Consider the following 18025-nt stretch of genomic DNA (forward strand, 5'->3'; position numbering starts at 1 on the left):
TCTGCGCCATATTGCAAATTATACACATATTCGCAAAACACCAAAAACCTAACACAATTCTAACTTCATTTAAAATATTACAAGTTAAATAACAAAACCAAAACTGTACTCTGCATTCTACTCTTCACAACAAACACGTGCACTGTATAGTTACCGAGATACACACAAACAAAAACAAAGCGATATTATATTGGAACCCAGAACCGGTATATTTTTTTTGTTTTCTTTTTTCTCTGGCACAAAAATAATAGCACTGACCTGCGATTTTCACAAGGCCAGTGTTCGACGAAGACCAAAGTTTCTACATTGGTTTTATTTAAAAACGAGTATTGGAAGTATGGTAGTTGAGAGGTGCGCCATAATGCCCGGTGCACCATAATGCCCGAAGTTACCCTATAGTTTTAGAATATATTTTTTTAAATAGCATGTTGTTTTGAAAACATATACTTTAAATTGATGCCGAAGTTGGGCAAATGACGAAAAAAATGGAATTTTTGAACTTTGACAGCTTATAAATTCTAAGTGGTTTAACCGAGTTACATGTTTTATACATTGTTGAAAAGGTATATTTATTTTCTATCCGAAACTGTAAAAAAATCGAAAATGGGTAAAAAATTGTCCAAGCTAGAATTTTTTCAATGGGTGAAGGTCCAAAAAACCGTTTTTTGCCCGTAACTTCAGATTTTGGGGGTGTTAGGGGATTTTCAAATACCGTTTCGTATTCAGTGCGACTAGCTCTACAAAACCTGATAGGTCTCCGCCCGCGTATATTTTGAAACCTCATTTTTGTAACACCGTGTTATGTCAAAAATGTTAAAAAAATTGTTTTTAATATTAGATACAGAATAATATTTTTAATATTCAAAAAAAAAAAATCGTTTTTCAACAAAAGTTTTTCTATACATACCAATTATTTTGTTCATAATTACATAATGTATGTAGAAAAATTCAATTTCCCATTTTTAAATGGGAAAAAAATGGTTTTTGTGTTTACAGTTTTATAACTCCTTAATCGTTCAAAAAGGCTGGATCAAAATTTTCCGTTGAATAAAAGTGAACTCTTTCCAAAAAAGCTCTTAAAAAATTTTTTGATAAGAATTTTTGATACGTTTCAAAATGACTCATCTTTAAAATACATAATCATTTTTATCAAAAAAAAACAAAACCGACTTCCATGGATCAAAATTGAAATGGGATCACACTGCAGCCAGCTTTCCAACACAAAAAGAACAATCAAAATTGGTTCACTCCGTCAAAAGTTATGAGGTAACAAACATTTAAAAAAAAAAAATACAGACGAATTGAATACCTCCTCCTTTTTGGAAGTCGGTAAAATATTGAAAATTGGCCAAATTTTAATTTTTCCAAATCAAAATAAGATCAAGTTTGAAATTTTATTTCCTTTTTTTTGGTCTAATTTCACATCGCCACCTAAAACATTTTTTTTGTTAAAAAATTAAAATTCTTAAGACAAACTTTACAAAAAAAAAACACACACAATTCAAATTCAAAATTTCACTGCATAAATAATTTTATTAGTTTCGTTTGTTCGATTTTCTTTTGTACAAAGTTTTTTTTTCTCCATTTCTATTTAAGATTTTTTATGCTGCCATTCCAGGTTGTCCTGGTAAACCAGTTGGTCCGGGATTACCTGGTAATCCAGGTGGACCCATTTGACCTTGTCGTCCCTCGAAACCTGGACGTCCTGGTGGGCCTTCTGGTCCGGGAGGACCACGTGCTCCAGGTGGACCTGGATTGCCTGGTGCACCAATTGGTCCAGTTGGGCCATCAACACCCTTTGGGCCTTGATCTCCAGTTTCTCCTTTAGGTCCTTGTGGACCCTTTGCTCCAGGTGCACCTGATGGACCAGCTGCTCCTGGGATGCAGACACACTGTCCTCCTCCTCCCGATGGTGGCATTGGTTGTGGCATTGGCATGGGCATTGGCATTGGCATAGGCATCGGCATTGGCATTGGCATTGGTTGTGGCATTGGTTGTGGCATCGGCATCGGCATTGGCATTGGCATGGGCATTGGCATCGGCATTGGTGCTGGAGCTGGTGCTGGTATATGTACTGGATGTACTTGTTGGACTGGTATATAATATTTATCACCACCACCGCCACCACCATATTTATCATATCCACCACCTCCTCCACCACCGCCACCACCTCGATTGATGCTTATTGATTTTGGAGTTTTTTTAGCATTGCTCCCAGCAAAAATTGCAAAGAGACCTTAAAAAAAAAAAAAAACAAAACAAAAAGGATTAAATATTTTGACTAAATTTTTGTTGAAAAATAATTTGAAATAAAAAATACTTACAAACAACTAAACCAACGTTTAACTTCATGTCTGCATTGATTCTGATTGGAATTTTCATTTGTAGTGACCATTTATACCTGCATACTCATTTTAAGGTTTTTCCAGATTTTCTATTCTTTCCATTTCATTGGAATTTTTCCAAAATAATAGATACGCCCATGGAAAATCAAGTTCCTGATTCTTATCCAATCAAAAATTAATGTTAACACTGAAGAATTTGTATAATATAAGAAAAGTGTTAATGCTAATGAATCTGGGAAACGAAAATCCAGGGGGATATCGAAAGATGCAACAAAAGGTAACTTGTTATCCAAACCTTCAAGATCAATGTCAATGAAGGGCGGTTTATTTCTTAAAACTTGTCTTTTCCCAAAATCCAAAATCAAAGAAATATTGAAATTTTACTCGTAAAATTGTGAAATAGAAAAATTGTATTTTTAATGATTTTGTTATTTTTTTTTTATCATTTGCATATTATTTAAAAGAATCAGAATTACTGAATGAACATTAGAAAAAGAGATATTAAGAGGTTAAAAATAATTTCTATGTACAAGAACATAAGTTTTGTTCTTGAAATTTAAAAAAAAAATCTTTTTTATTGGTTTTTACTAAATTTTTATAAATAATTTTTAACTAATAAAAATAAAAACAAAGTTAGAAGGTATGCTATTTTAAATTCAAAATTAAAAAAAAAAATCAAACCAAAATATGTATATAAAAAAAAACTAATTTCATCAAAAGCTAGGCTTGTCTTAGCAAAATACACGACTGGGCCGTGCGTATTTTCTATAATTTTAAAGATTGCATTTTATAAATTAAGCTTTTTTCAAGAAAAAAAAAAAATTAAACTTAACAAATAATAATATAAAATTTCTTTTAAAGTTACTACAAAAACAATTCTTAGAATGATTTGGTCCTCTAAACAAAGTATACCATTTGATTTCTATAAGAATACATTTTGAAAATCGTTATGGCGGTTTTTTTCGATAATTTTATTAAAAAAAATTAAAAACAAATTTGGTATGCCAATAAAATGGAAAATTTGAGAACAAAGTTTCTATTAAATTAATTGGTCCGTTTGAAAAAAAAAATTGATTTTCTAAAACATTTTTTTTTTAATTGAGGACATTGGAAGCAAGTAAAAACTCAACTTTTCGTGTTTGAAATAAAATAAATATTTTTGCAAAATTAATTTATTTAAAGAACGTCTTAAAAAATTTGCATATTTTCATATTTTTTAATCAATTTTAGGATAAAAAAATATACCTATGTAATTACTGCGATTTTTTTTAGAGTTTGAATCTGCCTAGGCTAAAAATATTGACCTATTCCCTTTTGATGCAAGGTTCTCATTTTTTTATATATTTTAATATTAGAGTCACGAAAATGTTTTTGTATAAAAATTTTCCTTGAAATTTCTCGTGTATTTTAAAGAAAGTCAATCATAATAAACAAAAATATTATATGGCAAGTAGGTATCGTTAATAATTTAATTTAATAATTAACTAAAATTCGATGTCGGTTGCTTCAATGATGAAATTATTATTTAATTCAAGAGCTACTAATCCATATTTACAATTACAGATAAGAATAGATGGCAAAAAAGAATTAAATAAATAGATATGATTATTTTTATCTATTATCAAGTTTTCTTCTCAGCTCTTTCGTTTTTCTTTCATTCGATCGCAAAATAGTAAATGTAGTATTATATTTTTATTCCTCTATAAAATGTCAAAAGATGAACTAAAGCAAATAAGTAAGTAAGCAAATATTAATCGGATGGAAAATGTGAGTACGAAAATTTAAGTTAAAAACGTTTGTTGAGTAAATGTATTTTATTAGCTCCAATTTAGTGTTGAATTTATTGTAATAATTTTGTCAAACTTATTTTAAAAAGGATAAATATTTTAGGGTAGTTACTGCCAGCCTTTTTTTATTGCTAAAAGGCAGAACCTGACAAATTTTTGTAAAATGTTCTAATGTTTTTTTCTTTGAGATAAAAAGTACGGAAATATAAAAATACTTTATACAAAGTATGGAACATTTTAAATGAGATCTATTTAAGAAATCACTATCACCGTTATAAGTCTAGCCCAAAAAACAATAAACAATAAAAACAAAAAATATGTTTTCTATTGATTTCATTGATTCGAGCCTATACAAAAGTGCATTCACCTGATAAGTCTATAAATATTCATATAATTTTCCAACCTACAAAGTCACTTAAATTAACATAATCAAGCACTAAAATATCAAATTTATGATTGTGAACTTCCATTGACCCCAAAACAAGAAAATCCAATGTATCACGTGTTTTTTTTTTTTTATTTTTCTTTGAACTTTTCCAGAATTTTCAACAGCTAGTTAAAGGGGAAAATGGGATGGACAGATGAGTAAAACACCTTTTGTTCTGATTGGATAATAGGTTTTTCTAAAATTTTCCAATTCGGGAAATGGTTGAGATCGTTCCAACGAAAGATGCATATTTGTATTTTCACGAGGATATAAGAAGAAGTTAGCTGCATCGCATTGAATCAGAATCACTTCAGCAATGAATGGTTTCATAAGTTTGGCATTTTGTAAGTTTGTGTTGATATAATATTTTTTTACATTTGTTTTGATTTAAATTTTATGTCATTAAAATAATTTTTTTTTTTTTTTTTTAGGCATTTGCGCAATCATCAGTGGGGTTGTAGCAGATGAAGATCTTCGAGGTTTTGGCATTAGTATAGGTTACACCGGTCATGGTAGCAGTGGAGGAGGTGGTGGCGGCGACAAGGGTGGTGGAGAAAAAGTTATTCTTATCCCAGGAGGTTATCCATCATATCCATCTTATCCAGCACCACCATCCTATCCTGCACCATCTTACCCAGCACCATCTTGGCCAGCACCATCTTACCCAGCACCATCATGGCCGGCACCATCATGGCCAGCACCATCTTGGCCAGCACCATCGCCATCACCATCAAGTTGTAACTGTCCACCAGGCCCACCCGGAATGCCAGGTCCACAAGGTCAACAAGGTTCATTAGGCGAACGTGGTGACAAAGGCAGCCCCGGACAGACAGGTAATCCTGGTCCAACGGGACCAGTTGGACCTGATGGAATGCAAGGTCCCACTGGTGCAGTCGGACCCAGAGGACAAACTGGAGCACGTGGGCCACGTGGACCTCCAGGGATGCCAGGTCAAATGGGAATGCCTGGACCACAAGGTATGCCTGGACAGATGGGAGCACCCGGTGCTCCAGGTACTTCACGCCGAAGGAGTCTTTTCTATAATGATGACGATTCTGATGATGATTATTCAATTTATCTACATTAACTTAACTACTCGTTTAATGCTAAAAATTATAATGAACCCGTGAATATAATTTAAAAGAAAAGAAGAAGAAAACAATTTTATTTTTTGTTTTATTTAATTTTTTAATTCCCTTTTAACTCCGCTTTTCTATGAAATTGATTTCTCTTGGGTATAAATTTTTTTAATGTGACTGACTCTGTAGGGTAATTAAACGGAAGAGTTTTGGCCGATATTTTACTTATGATTTCGCTCTTATTTATTTAACTATTCACTAATTTAGGCCTCTTAATACATTAACACTTAGCATATTAATTTGTTTCATTGTTTTTGATGTTAAAAATATTCCAAATATTGTGCTGTTTGAGAACATCTTCAAATAAGATGTAACGGGTGTGACGTTAGAAAGTCAAAAAATTCGAATTATTTCAAAAATTCTCCACCGTTTTTAACCTATAATTCTCCAAAGTGTGGGACAAATTAATCTTGGATTTTATACATTATTATGTTTGAGCTTAGAATATGACGTTCTTTTAATTTTTAAATTTTCTTGTTCTCAATAAAATTTTTGTGCCAAACAATTTTTATAAATCAAAACTAATGGCGAATCCAAAACGGATCGGAATTTGAAGGCGTTTAAACAAAAGGATTTTCGTTGCACGGTTTTGTTTGATTTATGTCTAGAAGAATATAATAATGATTGTTACGGAGCCAACTTTTAGTAGTAAAGCCGGTGGTAAGCAGGCAAATCCAAGGAGTTTAAAAATTCAATTAGATGATGATGAATTATGTATTTTAAATCATCTAAATATTTATTCGCCAACAGCATCGATTAAAATGAGACCTTTATGACTTGAAAAATGGATCAATAGTAGATATCGAATATGATTTTTCTCATGTTTATTTGAGCCTATTTGAGAGCTTTTTTCATTGTTTATACATTAATGACTTTAACCCATTTCCGGCTAACGTTGCGTTTTCGCAACGTCATGGTTGAAGACTTCTAGAACATAACTGATTTTATTTTTAAATAAACTAAAAAATTATTTGGAAAGATAGTCAAATTATCTAATCGACCTGTTTTTGGATTTTTTTTGTAAAAAAGTTTTTTCGAGCTTTTTTGGGGCTATGAAAATTCGAGTTTTTCAAAATTTTGAGGTAAAATTTTTGAACTTTTGAAAAATATAGTCAAAATTATAATTTTTCTAAATAGTCTCAACTACAGGTAAATAAGGGTTCAAATTACATTCTAAAATAGTGCTGAAGTAATTTATTTGAGTTGCCTGCTTGTCAGGTAAGATGAAAGCATTACGTTGCGTTTTCGCAAACGTTAGCCGAAAGGGGTATCAAAATTTTTGAAATAATTTTTTTTTTACATGGAGTATGAATAAATTTTATTTTAGTATTTTTATGAAGTAATGAACCAAATAAAGATACACTGGGTAATGAAAGATTGTTGAAAATAAAATAACAAAATTTGTAATAAGTTATATATACATTATAATTTGGTAATTTTATGCTTTCAAAGAATGGGATTTTGTGCGGTATTCATCAAAGTATTTTTGATGAATCGGGATATAACATTTCTTGGAGGGAAAGCAGTTTGGCTAGAACACTTACAACGTCGCAATGGAGCACTTCATTGGGATTTCCTTCCGTTTGGATATCTGGTTCACTGTTTGTTTCTGATCGCAACAGGGAATCTACAACAAATATTCTAAATTCTAGTTTTGGCATTGGGGTAATTCCATGAAAAAGTGGACACGAATTTTGAACAAATTATGCAGTCTTTTTTACTTTTTTTTATTAGCAAACTACTATTTACAAACGTCAACTCTTTATGCAAGTTGCAAAAAAAGATTCTTTGTTGTATTCCCTTATGGATAGACATAAAATTCAGGGAGTTTAATAATCTTAAAGCATTTTTATAGCATAAGCTTGACAACAACAGAAGAATTTCACATGAAAATGACGGAAAAACAAGCAAACTGAAAATATGATGAGTCTAATAGTGACGATAACAATATCCCCTAATGAGTGCTAAAATAAGTTAACATTTAAACAAGCTTCGTTACACACTATTCGATTAAAAAAAAACTTGAGTGAAAATGCATCTTTTCTTTACTTTTGGAACCACAAATCGCAGGTAACATGAGTTACCAAAATAATGTAACGTGAGTTACCTAAATATTTTAAAATTTTTCCTCGAAATATTGAAAAAATGTTTGGTTTTGTCACTCATATTAAAAGCTTCTAATTTTGTATGTATGGAATCTTCATTGAAAACAAATTAAGATTCTTAATTATCACATAAAAACTTCATACTGTCGGACTCTTAAAATTCGTGTCCGATTTTTGTAACGTGAGTTACCATCAAACTTTTATTTTTCCCAAGCAAATGTTAAAAATAAAGACAATTTTTTTAGTTAATTATGAAAGTAATAGTTATGCTCCATTCATGGATAGTAATTTCGTATCAATTTACATTAAAATTGAAAAAAAAAAAATTATTTATTTGTTGGAAATTTTTGTGAATGTAACGTGAGTTACCATGGAATTGCCCATTGGTGTTTCCTTACCAAACTTTTTGCAAATGCCATATATTTTCAATACTTTTAGGAACGCTTCATCCAGCGCATTTGATAGTCAAATATAATTGATCAGTTCGAATCCAATAATTTGCTTGTAGCGTTATCATATAAATCAATTCCATCCATCGTTATGATGTTTTCACGAATTGAATTTGGCATTGGAATGTTGACAAGTTTTCCCTTTATTCGATCAAACCGGTGAGTCCATCAAATGATTTGATAAGACTGTTACAATTGTTGTTCCAGCGAACAGGTGCAATTTCATTTTCGTTATCGAATGCAAAATCAATGAAACCATGACTTTTTCTCATTTTTTTGAGTTCGGTCAGCTCTGATTTACCACTTCTATTCTCACGAACTATGAATGGAAATACAACACAAGAGTTGGTTTTTTGCTCTGCATTGAGAATAAATCAAATTACCTGTAAGAAGACGGTATTCTAGTTTGTGAGACTTAAAAAAAATTGTCGATTGTTGGCGGGTGCTGATTTGGTTTATCGATTTTTGAAAGGAATCAATTCAGAGAAGTTATCACTAAGTAATTGCACTACGATAAGAATTGAATGAAGTAGTCACTTTTATCATTTTTTTGACAACATCAAACATACTGTCACCAAAATGATGTCGCAAGTGTTTCAGACAATACGTTTTTTTCTGCAAGAAATGTAATATCTTGATTCATATCCAAAATGCTTCGATGAGTACCACACAAAAAACCGTTCTTATTAGGCATAAAATATCAAAATATAATGTTTAACTTATTAGAAATTTTGTTATTTTCTTTTTAAAAAACCTTTTATTACCCAGTGTATCTTTATTTGGTTAATTTCTTCATAAAAATACTCAAATAAAATTGATTCATGCTCCATGTAAAAATAAATTATTTCAAAAATTTTGCGAAAACGCAAAGTGAATTTTCTGGAAAACCAAAAGCTTTTCCAAAATTTTTTTTTCAGATTTCCTCTAATTGGGCCAAAAAACAGATAGTGTGTAAAATTTCAAGTTTCTAAGTCAACTGGAACTGGTAGCCGCCGGAAATGGGTTAAACATAAAATGGCGTCGGTGTGTTGGACTTTGCGAAGCACTTTCTTGAACATTTTCACTAATTTAAAGCATAACAAGTATTTCGCGACATTCAATCGGACTCAACTATCGGCTTTTGAGGTTGCTGATGTACTATTATGTAGCTGATGTAGTAGCTCTGAAACATGGCCCAAATAATCAATTTATTAAGTAAAGTGGAAGCCTCAAAAATAATAATTTACCAGCCAATTTGTTGCAGTGTTTTAAAAATATCAATTAAGACAAAATGCATTTAAAATAAAATAAAAATATAAAGCATATCAAAAAAATTGGCAATTAAAAAAAAAAATTTTAATTGCAACTTAAAAAATTTGCTTACACAAATATTTATATTGCAACTGAAAAATATTTCAAATAAAATATTCTGCATTAAGAAAAAAAAATTATTGCAAATAAAATATTTTCTGCATTGTTAAAAAAAAAAATTAAAGTAAAATGTGTGTTTTTTAATACCTATTCGTCGAATTTCTGACAATATTAGGTATTAATGTATTTATCTTTTAAAAACAAAAACGGTCTAAATAAATTGCACGACTGGGTTAGCACGTACTTGCTCTTATGCTAAAAGTAACTCCTATGTTAAAGCTTTTAAAAAAAGAAAATAAGAGAAAAAATCAAAATTTTATATTTTCAAGAAATTAAAAAAAGAGTTAAAATCTGTTTTTAAAACTAAATTAAACACCGTTTAAAATGATCTGTTACAAAAAATCAAGTATGCCATTTTCTTTCTTGTATTAAAAGGAATTTTTAGAAAAAAAATTTCAAAAATCGTTTGAGCCGTTTTTTCAAAAAAAAATAGTTTTTTAATATAAAAATTTTCCAACATTTTTCAAAAAAAAGTTTTTATGCCATTTTTAAGAAATAATTAATTTACACATAAAAACGAAATTGATTTTTCAAAAAAAAATTTGGAAATATTTTTTAAAAATCCAAAAATATGTTTTTTGAAAATTTTCTAAAATTTTAATTTAACCTTTACTAAAATGCTCGTTTTGTACGAGATATTCAGAAACCAAAAAAAAACGTTCCATGGCAGGTACCGTTAATAATGGTCCAAAAAATATTTTTTATTTCAAAAGTTGGCTCTTATGTAATACTACACACAAAAATTTTAATCAAAATCGTTAGAGCCGTTTTTGAAAAAATTTAACTTTTCTATTTCCGTTATATGACAGGTACCGTTAGTTTTGGTCCTAAAAAAAAAATTTCAATTTCCCCTCTAGGGAATCGCCTAAGATTGGTAACTACCAAGTTTGAAGAGAATCGCTCTAGTCGTTTAGGCTCTAGCTCGAGGTGCCTACAGACGGACAGACAGACAGACAGACAGACAGACAGACAGACAGACAGACAGACAGACAGAATTGCCGGACCCACTTTTTTGGCATTCTCCATCATCGTAATGTCATGTAAAATTGTTATCTCGAGTTTGATTTTTTTTACGAATCCTAATTCTAATTTTTAATAAATTTATGAACCATGTTGAAATGTATCCTATAGGTTACTTGAACACTAAGTAATTTTCGACAAGTTTAAATTCCATGAAATGAGGTATTCCTGATGGAATATCATTATTATCTAAAAGGGGTGTAGTTTTGTTGTTTTTATTTTTTTTTTCTTAGGACTTGTGGTTTAGAAAAATACGCTGCAAGTGAAAGTTTTTGAACAATCTTTCTTGTACTATCACTTAGTTTCATATTCTTCGAGAAAGCTTTTTAGATTCCAAAGTTATATGATAAACAAGATTTTTCGAATAATTACTCCAAATTTTGAGGTTGAAGAACTTACGATTCCACTCACATGTGTCTAGAAATATACATATGTCTCTATCAAGTTACAAGCTTTTAGACTAATTTGAATATATAGTTCGAAATAAAGTTTATTTTTGGACCAAATAAACCAGTTCAAGATGGTTGTTGATGGATGGAATTCTGTGATATAGATATTTTCTTGTTGTTGTTGTTGTTGTTCTTTTTGTTATAAATACTATTATCTTTTTATCGCAAAAAAATATTTTTACAAATAATCTAGGTCAAAATATTCAAATTATTTATGAATCGTATAAAATTAACATCCTAATCATCAATTTTACCTGTATTACAAAAACAATGTTATGATAAGAATGATTCTTATTTACATTTATGTGTTTTTTGAAGAAAATATAAAAGACTTGTAACGCCATCATTTCAATCAGAAGCAACAGAAACATGAAGGCTATAGTAGCATTATTGGTTTTAGGTAAAAATATTTTTTAAAAATTTTATTTTGAAGTAAGATTTTAATCCTTTTTTTATTTTTTTTTTTGGTAACTTTGTAGGTGCCGCTGTGGCTTTAGCTACAATCAACAAAGAAATCACCATCCAGGAAGAAAATCAAGGAGGTGATAATAATCCAAAAATTTACTACACTAAACCAAAACCCGTATACGTTCAATACCAACAATATCCTCAACCCTACTATCAACCACCACCAGTTTATTATCCACCAGCACCTGCTCCAGCACCCGCACCAGCACCATATCCTCAACCAGCACCACCAACATATTATCCATCACCACCAAGTCAATGTGTGTGCATTCCTGGACCACCAGGTCCACCTGGATTCCAAGGCCCACCTGGTCCTGATGGAAGACCCGGTAATAACGGTCTTAAAGGAGATGACGGTTATATGGGAAACAAAGGTCAATATGGAATGAAGGGTATTAAAGGTGAAATAGGTCCAATGGGTGAGATGGGCGAGAAGGGACGTAAGGGCGATGACGGTGAAAAGGGAGTAATCGGTAATAAGGGCGATGATGGAGCAACAGGACCTCAAGGTACCGCTGGAACTGTTGGCGATGCAGGTGCAATTGGAGCTACTGGACCACCAGGACCTCCTGGTCCAACAGGACCAGCAGCTTCCAGACGTCGTCGTGATTAGACTTTAGTAGCAAAGTGATACAGTTCTGCTGATTCTTTCATAACAAAACCATTTATAACCGATAGAAAAAAAAATAAATATTTTTGAAAAAAAAAAAAAAATCAAATTGTACGCATTCTTTTGAAAGCTTCGTAATTTTTTTTTAAGCACCGATTTTTTAACAAGTGGGCATAACAAATTAGGGTCCCTAAAAATGTAGGGTCCTCAAAATTGCATGAAGAAATAATTGGTACAATTTTTTGTTAGCAATTTCTACTAATCTTTCAGCAAAATCAACCGAAACAGTCAATAGCTGCTAGAAATAACAAGTCAGCAAAGAAAACCAAAACAAAAGAATTGATTGAGGCAACCGAAATAATCAATAGTTGCTAGCTTAAATAAATGGTTGAATGTGATTTTATTTCCTTATTAATAGCTGCTATTTTTTCGAAAGAAGAAATTCTCTTGAAAAACTGGTATTGAAGAGTTTTTCTATTGGTTTCCATCTAAATTCGAAAGCAATTTACCTTTAAGACCTTTCTATTTCTAAAAAAATTGCAACTTACAACATTAATCAAAATTTTAAGACCTCCAGACCAAATTTAACGACTTAACCATTTTATTCAAATTTCAAATGAATAACTTTAATTTGATACAGAATTTATTTAGTTTAAATAACTTGCATATTTTATTCTATCAGCTGCCATAAAATTTTTGGCAAGTTGGTGATAAAATTTGCATAGAATTCATCCAATAATCTGATAGACACATGTCTTTTTGAATAAAAGAAAAAAAAAAAAAAAAATGTGTAGCAGAAATTTGGGTCAGAAATATTCAAAGACCGTTAACTTTCTTGTGCGAATTTTTAAGTAGGTACTTTAGAATAATTCTTTTTGCATTATTTAGATAAAATTGCTCTGATATGTTTTTTTTTTTTTTAAATTTAGGTATAAAAGACATTCTTTGGATCTAAATTTTCATCAGAAGTCGCATCATCATGAAGATTGTAGTAGCAATTTTGGCATTGAGTAAGTTTTTTTTTCTCCCCGAAATAAATTTTAAGGATTATTAATTTTTTCTTTTAACTAGGTACCGTTTTGGTATCATCAACAAAGGATATTAATATAAGTGTTGAAGATCAACAACAACAAGATAATGGTGTTCGAACTTATGTAAAAAAACCAGTTAAACAAGAAGCCTATATTGTTGCCTATCCAAAACCACAACAAGTTGCTTATTATCAACCACAACCACAGTATTATCCTCCACCACAAATGCCAGCAACATATTATCCACCTCAACCAGCCCCACCAACATATTATCCACCACCACCAAGTCAATGTGTGTGTATTCCCGGGCCACCAGGACCACCTGGATTCCAAGGACCACCTGGAGGTGATGGTAATCCTGGTACACCTGGATTTAAGGGAGATTATGGTTATATGGGAAATAAGGGTAAAATGGGTGAGAAGGGAATGAAAGGTGATATGGGTCCAATGGGTCCACCTGGAGCGAAGGGACGTCGTGGTGAAATAGGCGATAAGGGACAAAAGGGTATAATGGGAAAGGATGGAGCAGATGGCCCACCGGGAAAGAAGGGTGACAAAGGTGATATGGGAGTTATTGGTAATGCAGGACCACCAGGACCAACTGGGTTACCGGGACCACCAAAGGCTGCAAGTAGATAAATTTATTGAGTTTTTGATTGTATATTTTTCATCATTTTGATATTGAATAAAAAAAAAAATATAATTAATTGATTTTGCACTTTTGATATTGATTTATAAATAAAATAAAATATTTAAAAAAAAAATTATGTTTGTTACTTTTATTATCATGTGTATTTACCATATTATTTTATATGACGCATAGAAAAATACCAAATGTCTGAACCGGAAAAGAAAATTCTCAAGTAGGTATACCTACCCGCAGACTACAGACAATTGTTTAATTTTAAGTCAATTGTAAATAACAAGTAAAAAAAAAAACAAAATTGAAAAATTGAAAAAAAAAAAAAAATTGAAATTGTTTGCAATTTTCAATCAAATTTCCAATCAAGTTCGGATATCCTATAATCCCAGCTGCTCAAGAGGGATTTTTGGAATTATTTTTTCTGGGACCAAAAATAGCTGCCAATTTTTGTACAGATAAATTTTCTGAATACGCCTCAAAGGATTTTAAATAAAAAAGTAACTATAATGTTAAAGCTTTTTATTCAAGAAATTTAAAATTTGATATTTTGAAGAAATTTCATAGTATAAAAAAATTAAATCTGTTTTATAATTAATTAAACTCCGTTTTAAATTATCTTAAAAAAAAAACAAATATGCCATTTTATTTCTTGTATAAAAAGGTATTTTTAGAAAAAATTTTTCGAAAATTGTAGGAGCCGTTTTTTAAAAAAATAATTTTTTATATATAAAAATTTTTTAACATTTTTCAAAAAAAAAAATGGTATGTCATTTTGAAGAAATAACTAATTTACACATAAAAACTAAATTTCAAAATTTTTCATTGATCTGTTTTCAAAAAATTGATTTTTCAAAAAAAAATTTTGAAATATTTTTAAAAAAACCAAAAATGCGTTTTTTGAAAATTTTCTAAAATTTTAATATTATCTTTACTTACACACTTTTGTATAAAAATTTTCATTTAAATCGGGTTAATTTTGTACGAGATATTCAGAAACGAAAAAAACCGTTCTATGACAGGTACCGTTGATAACGGTACAAAAAATATTTTTTTTATTTAAAAAGTTGGCTCTTATGTGTAGTACTACACACAAAAATTTTAATCAAAATCGTTAGAGCCGTTTTTGAAAAAAATTAACTTTTTTATTTCCGTTATATGGCAGGTACCGTTAGTTTTGGTCATAAAAAAAAAATTTCAATTTCCCCTCTAGGGAATCACCAAAAACTGCTAACTACCAAGTTTGAAGAAAATCACTTCACTCGTTAAGGCTGCAGCTCCAGATAGAGACAGACACACAGACAGACAGAATTGACGGACCCACTTTTTTGGCATTTTCCATCATCGTAATGTCATGTGAAATTGTTATCTCGAGTTCGATTTTTTTTACGAATCCTAAACCTGCACCATAGTACCTATATCGGAAGTAAAAAGTGATGGAATAAAAAAAAGTTGTATTTTTTCGATTTTTTTAAAATGATTTTTAAGGTTTCACTTCAACCACGTGTGAATTGCACACATGATTATTTTTGTAAACGGCTTTTATGATTTCGATTTTTTTCTAAAAATCCATAAAATTTAAAAATTGAAATTAAACACACAAATGTAAGTAACTCTAAGAGCAAGTTTGTTTAATCTAGTTGTGAATTAGATTTAATTTGTACCTAATTTATATTGCCTTAAGCTTTAATTTTATTAGCATAATGGCAACTTTCTACAAGCCACCCATCATGCAAACTCTTCATCACTGCATTACGATTTTCGTGAAGTTTGCCGAAGCGACATTGTATGGGAAAAAAATAAAATTAAAAAATAAAAAAAAACATATACCCCCGCAAAAGTTGCATTGGGTCCAAAAAAGTATTAAAAACTTTTTTTTTTATTTGAAAATGACCACTTGTGGTCGTGCATTCGCATTGAACATATCTTGCATTTTTTTGAGTGTTTTTTTTTTTTATAAATTTATAGATTCATTTTTCTTTAAAAAAAGCCCCCATACTAGAGAAGAACCATTTTTGAACCTTTCTTTCAAATCAATGAAATCAGACATTGAGCTTCTAATTTCTAAAAACAGACTTTTTTGATAAGAAAAAAAACTTTACTGAATAGAATTCAAATTTTCATTTTTCTCGCAAAACAGTTTCGAATGATTTTCCATCTTATGGTATCTATCTACTTCTACACTGAGAAAAAAAATATAGATTCATATTTAAATCAAACTAAAATAAATATGATTTGGTACATATGGAATCGATTTGAGTTTAATTTAAATATTAATTTATTTAATTTGAACATATTTCTGTTTGATTTTAACTAGTTTCTATTTAAAACGAATACATTTAAAAATTCTTCATTGAAACAAACCTGTTTTTGTTCATTTCATGCTTAATAAGATAACAGCCAAACATGAATGGGTTTAATTCAAACAGAATTCTGTTTGAATTATTTTTTTTTTCTCTTTAATCTAAATAGAAAAGAGGCAAGATTAAACCAAATTCTATTTGCAATTATTAAACAGATTTTATCAAACAGGTTTCTATTTAAGAAAACCATAGTAGAATTTTCTCCATGTAGGTAGTTTAACTCGCGAGGAATGTTTCAAAATTGCAATTAGATTTTTACTCATCCGATAGTAAATATCAGCAAATTATAATAAGAAATTCTGAATTGAATTTGGTATTGTTTTTTTTTTTGTTGTGTTTTTTTTTTAAGCAAACAGAGTCTGTGAAGATTTAAAACGGACTAAAAGATCATTAACATCAAAATTTTAATTTATTCAAGTTTGGAAGTGGTTTATTTTTTTCCTAATTAGCATTTTATGTTTATTCATTTATAATTTTGTGTATCAAAAATTTTGACGATAAATAGAAAAGCCATCAACAAGCTGACTGTCAGAACAAATGTATAACGATGAAGGCTAAGATCATTGCTAAAGAAATTGGTAAGATTGAAGTTGATAAATCATTAATAAAATTATAGAACATTTTCAATGATTTATTAATACATAGTATTTTTTCTTAGTTTTTGTATTGCTACTGGGAATACATCAACAAATTTAAGGTCTTATTTGGGCAAGAACAATGAGAAACAATTGTTTACTGTAGAAGCAGTAAAACCTCCAGAACCACCACAAATCTATAGTTTATATGATCAAAATAATTTTTATTGGCAACAATCCTCAGTACAACCATCATCTCCAACGTACAAACAATGTAATTGTCCGCCTGGTCCAAGAGGACCAATGGGCTCACCCGGTTTGCCTGGTCAAGATGGCATTTCCGGTCTAAAAGGTGATATGGGAGATCTTGGAGAAAATGGTTTCCCAGGAATGCAAGGTCCAACAGGTGATAACGGCTTTAAAGGAGATAAAGGTGACAAAGGGACAGAAGGAAATAAAGGATTTGAAGGAGATAAGGGTTCCAAAGGCAATCAAGGACCGACAGGCAATACTGGTATAAAAGGTGATAAAGGATCTACTGGCACAATGGGCATTACTGGACCGATAGGACCTCCAGGACCACTGGGAAAACCAGGGGACTCAAATCGAAGAATAGCTTTCGATTATTTTGATTATGATGAAAATTTCGTTGAAACACAAGATGATGCCTATAAACCTTTGTATCCCAGTTACATGCTTCATGACTTTGGCACAGAAGGACAAATTGAATCTCCGGAAAAAAATCAACAAGAATTGTTCGATGATTCTGTCCAAGTTGTGAAGGTTTTGGAAGATTCCGAAGATTACGATGAAAATCTAGAACGTTCAGCAAGTTTAAGAGGTCATAATCCCAAAACAACTTCGAAATGCTTAATTCAAAATCCTTTGCAAGCTTTTTTGTGTAATTCTATGAAAAAGTAATTAAAAAAAAAAATAACTAAAAACTAAATGGATTTGTTTTATTTTTTTATATTTTCAACTATTTTTGAATTATTTGAAAAAAAAAAAACTTAAGACCATTTTATATAGGTTTTGGTGGAATACAGCAATATCTTTTAGCTCTTCTTTCGTCTCTCGACTCACATCGTTTATAGCCTATCAAGTTGAAGTTTTTTTTTTATTAGAAACTAATTTTTTTTACCAAAATAATGTATTTTCAAACTTACCACTTAATTCTATTGCCCATTGATCATCAAACCATTGATAG

The 18025-nt window shown here is 30.4% G+C and overlaps 2 protein-coding genes across 2 annotated transcripts; one reads left to right on the forward strand and one right to left on the reverse strand.

Annotated features, from left to right (window-relative positions):
• Positions 1-1525: 1525 nt before the first annotated feature.
• Positions 1526-2506, reverse strand: LOC129918681 (collagen alpha-2(VIII) chain-like). The gene is made up of 2 exons (XM_055999363.1): positions 2325-2506; positions 1526-2236 (listed from the first exon to the last, which is right to left on the reverse strand). The coding sequence occupies exons 1-2, from the start codon at positions 2380-2382 to the stop codon at positions 1602-1604; spliced, it is 693 nt and encodes a 230-aa protein (XP_055855338.1). The 5' UTR covers positions 2383-2506; the 3' UTR covers positions 1526-1601.
• Positions 2507-4875: 2369 nt separating this feature from the next.
• On the forward strand, positions 4876-17739 carry LOC129919290 (collagen alpha-1(XIII) chain-like). Its single transcript, XM_056000146.1, has 5 exons — positions 4876-4903; positions 4991-5626; positions 11611-12204; positions 13281-13871; positions 16889-17739. Exons 1-5 carry the CDS (start codon positions 4876-4878, stop codon positions 17737-17739), a joined length of 2700 nt encoding a protein of 899 aa, XP_055856121.1.
• Positions 17740-18025: the final 286 nt, after the last annotated feature.

Source organism: Episyrphus balteatus, chromosome 4 (genome assembly GCF_945859705.1).
Source record: "Episyrphus balteatus chromosome 4, idEpiBalt1.1, whole genome shotgun sequence".
Classification (NCBI taxonomy): domain Eukaryota; kingdom Metazoa; phylum Arthropoda; class Insecta; order Diptera; family Syrphidae; genus Episyrphus; species Episyrphus balteatus.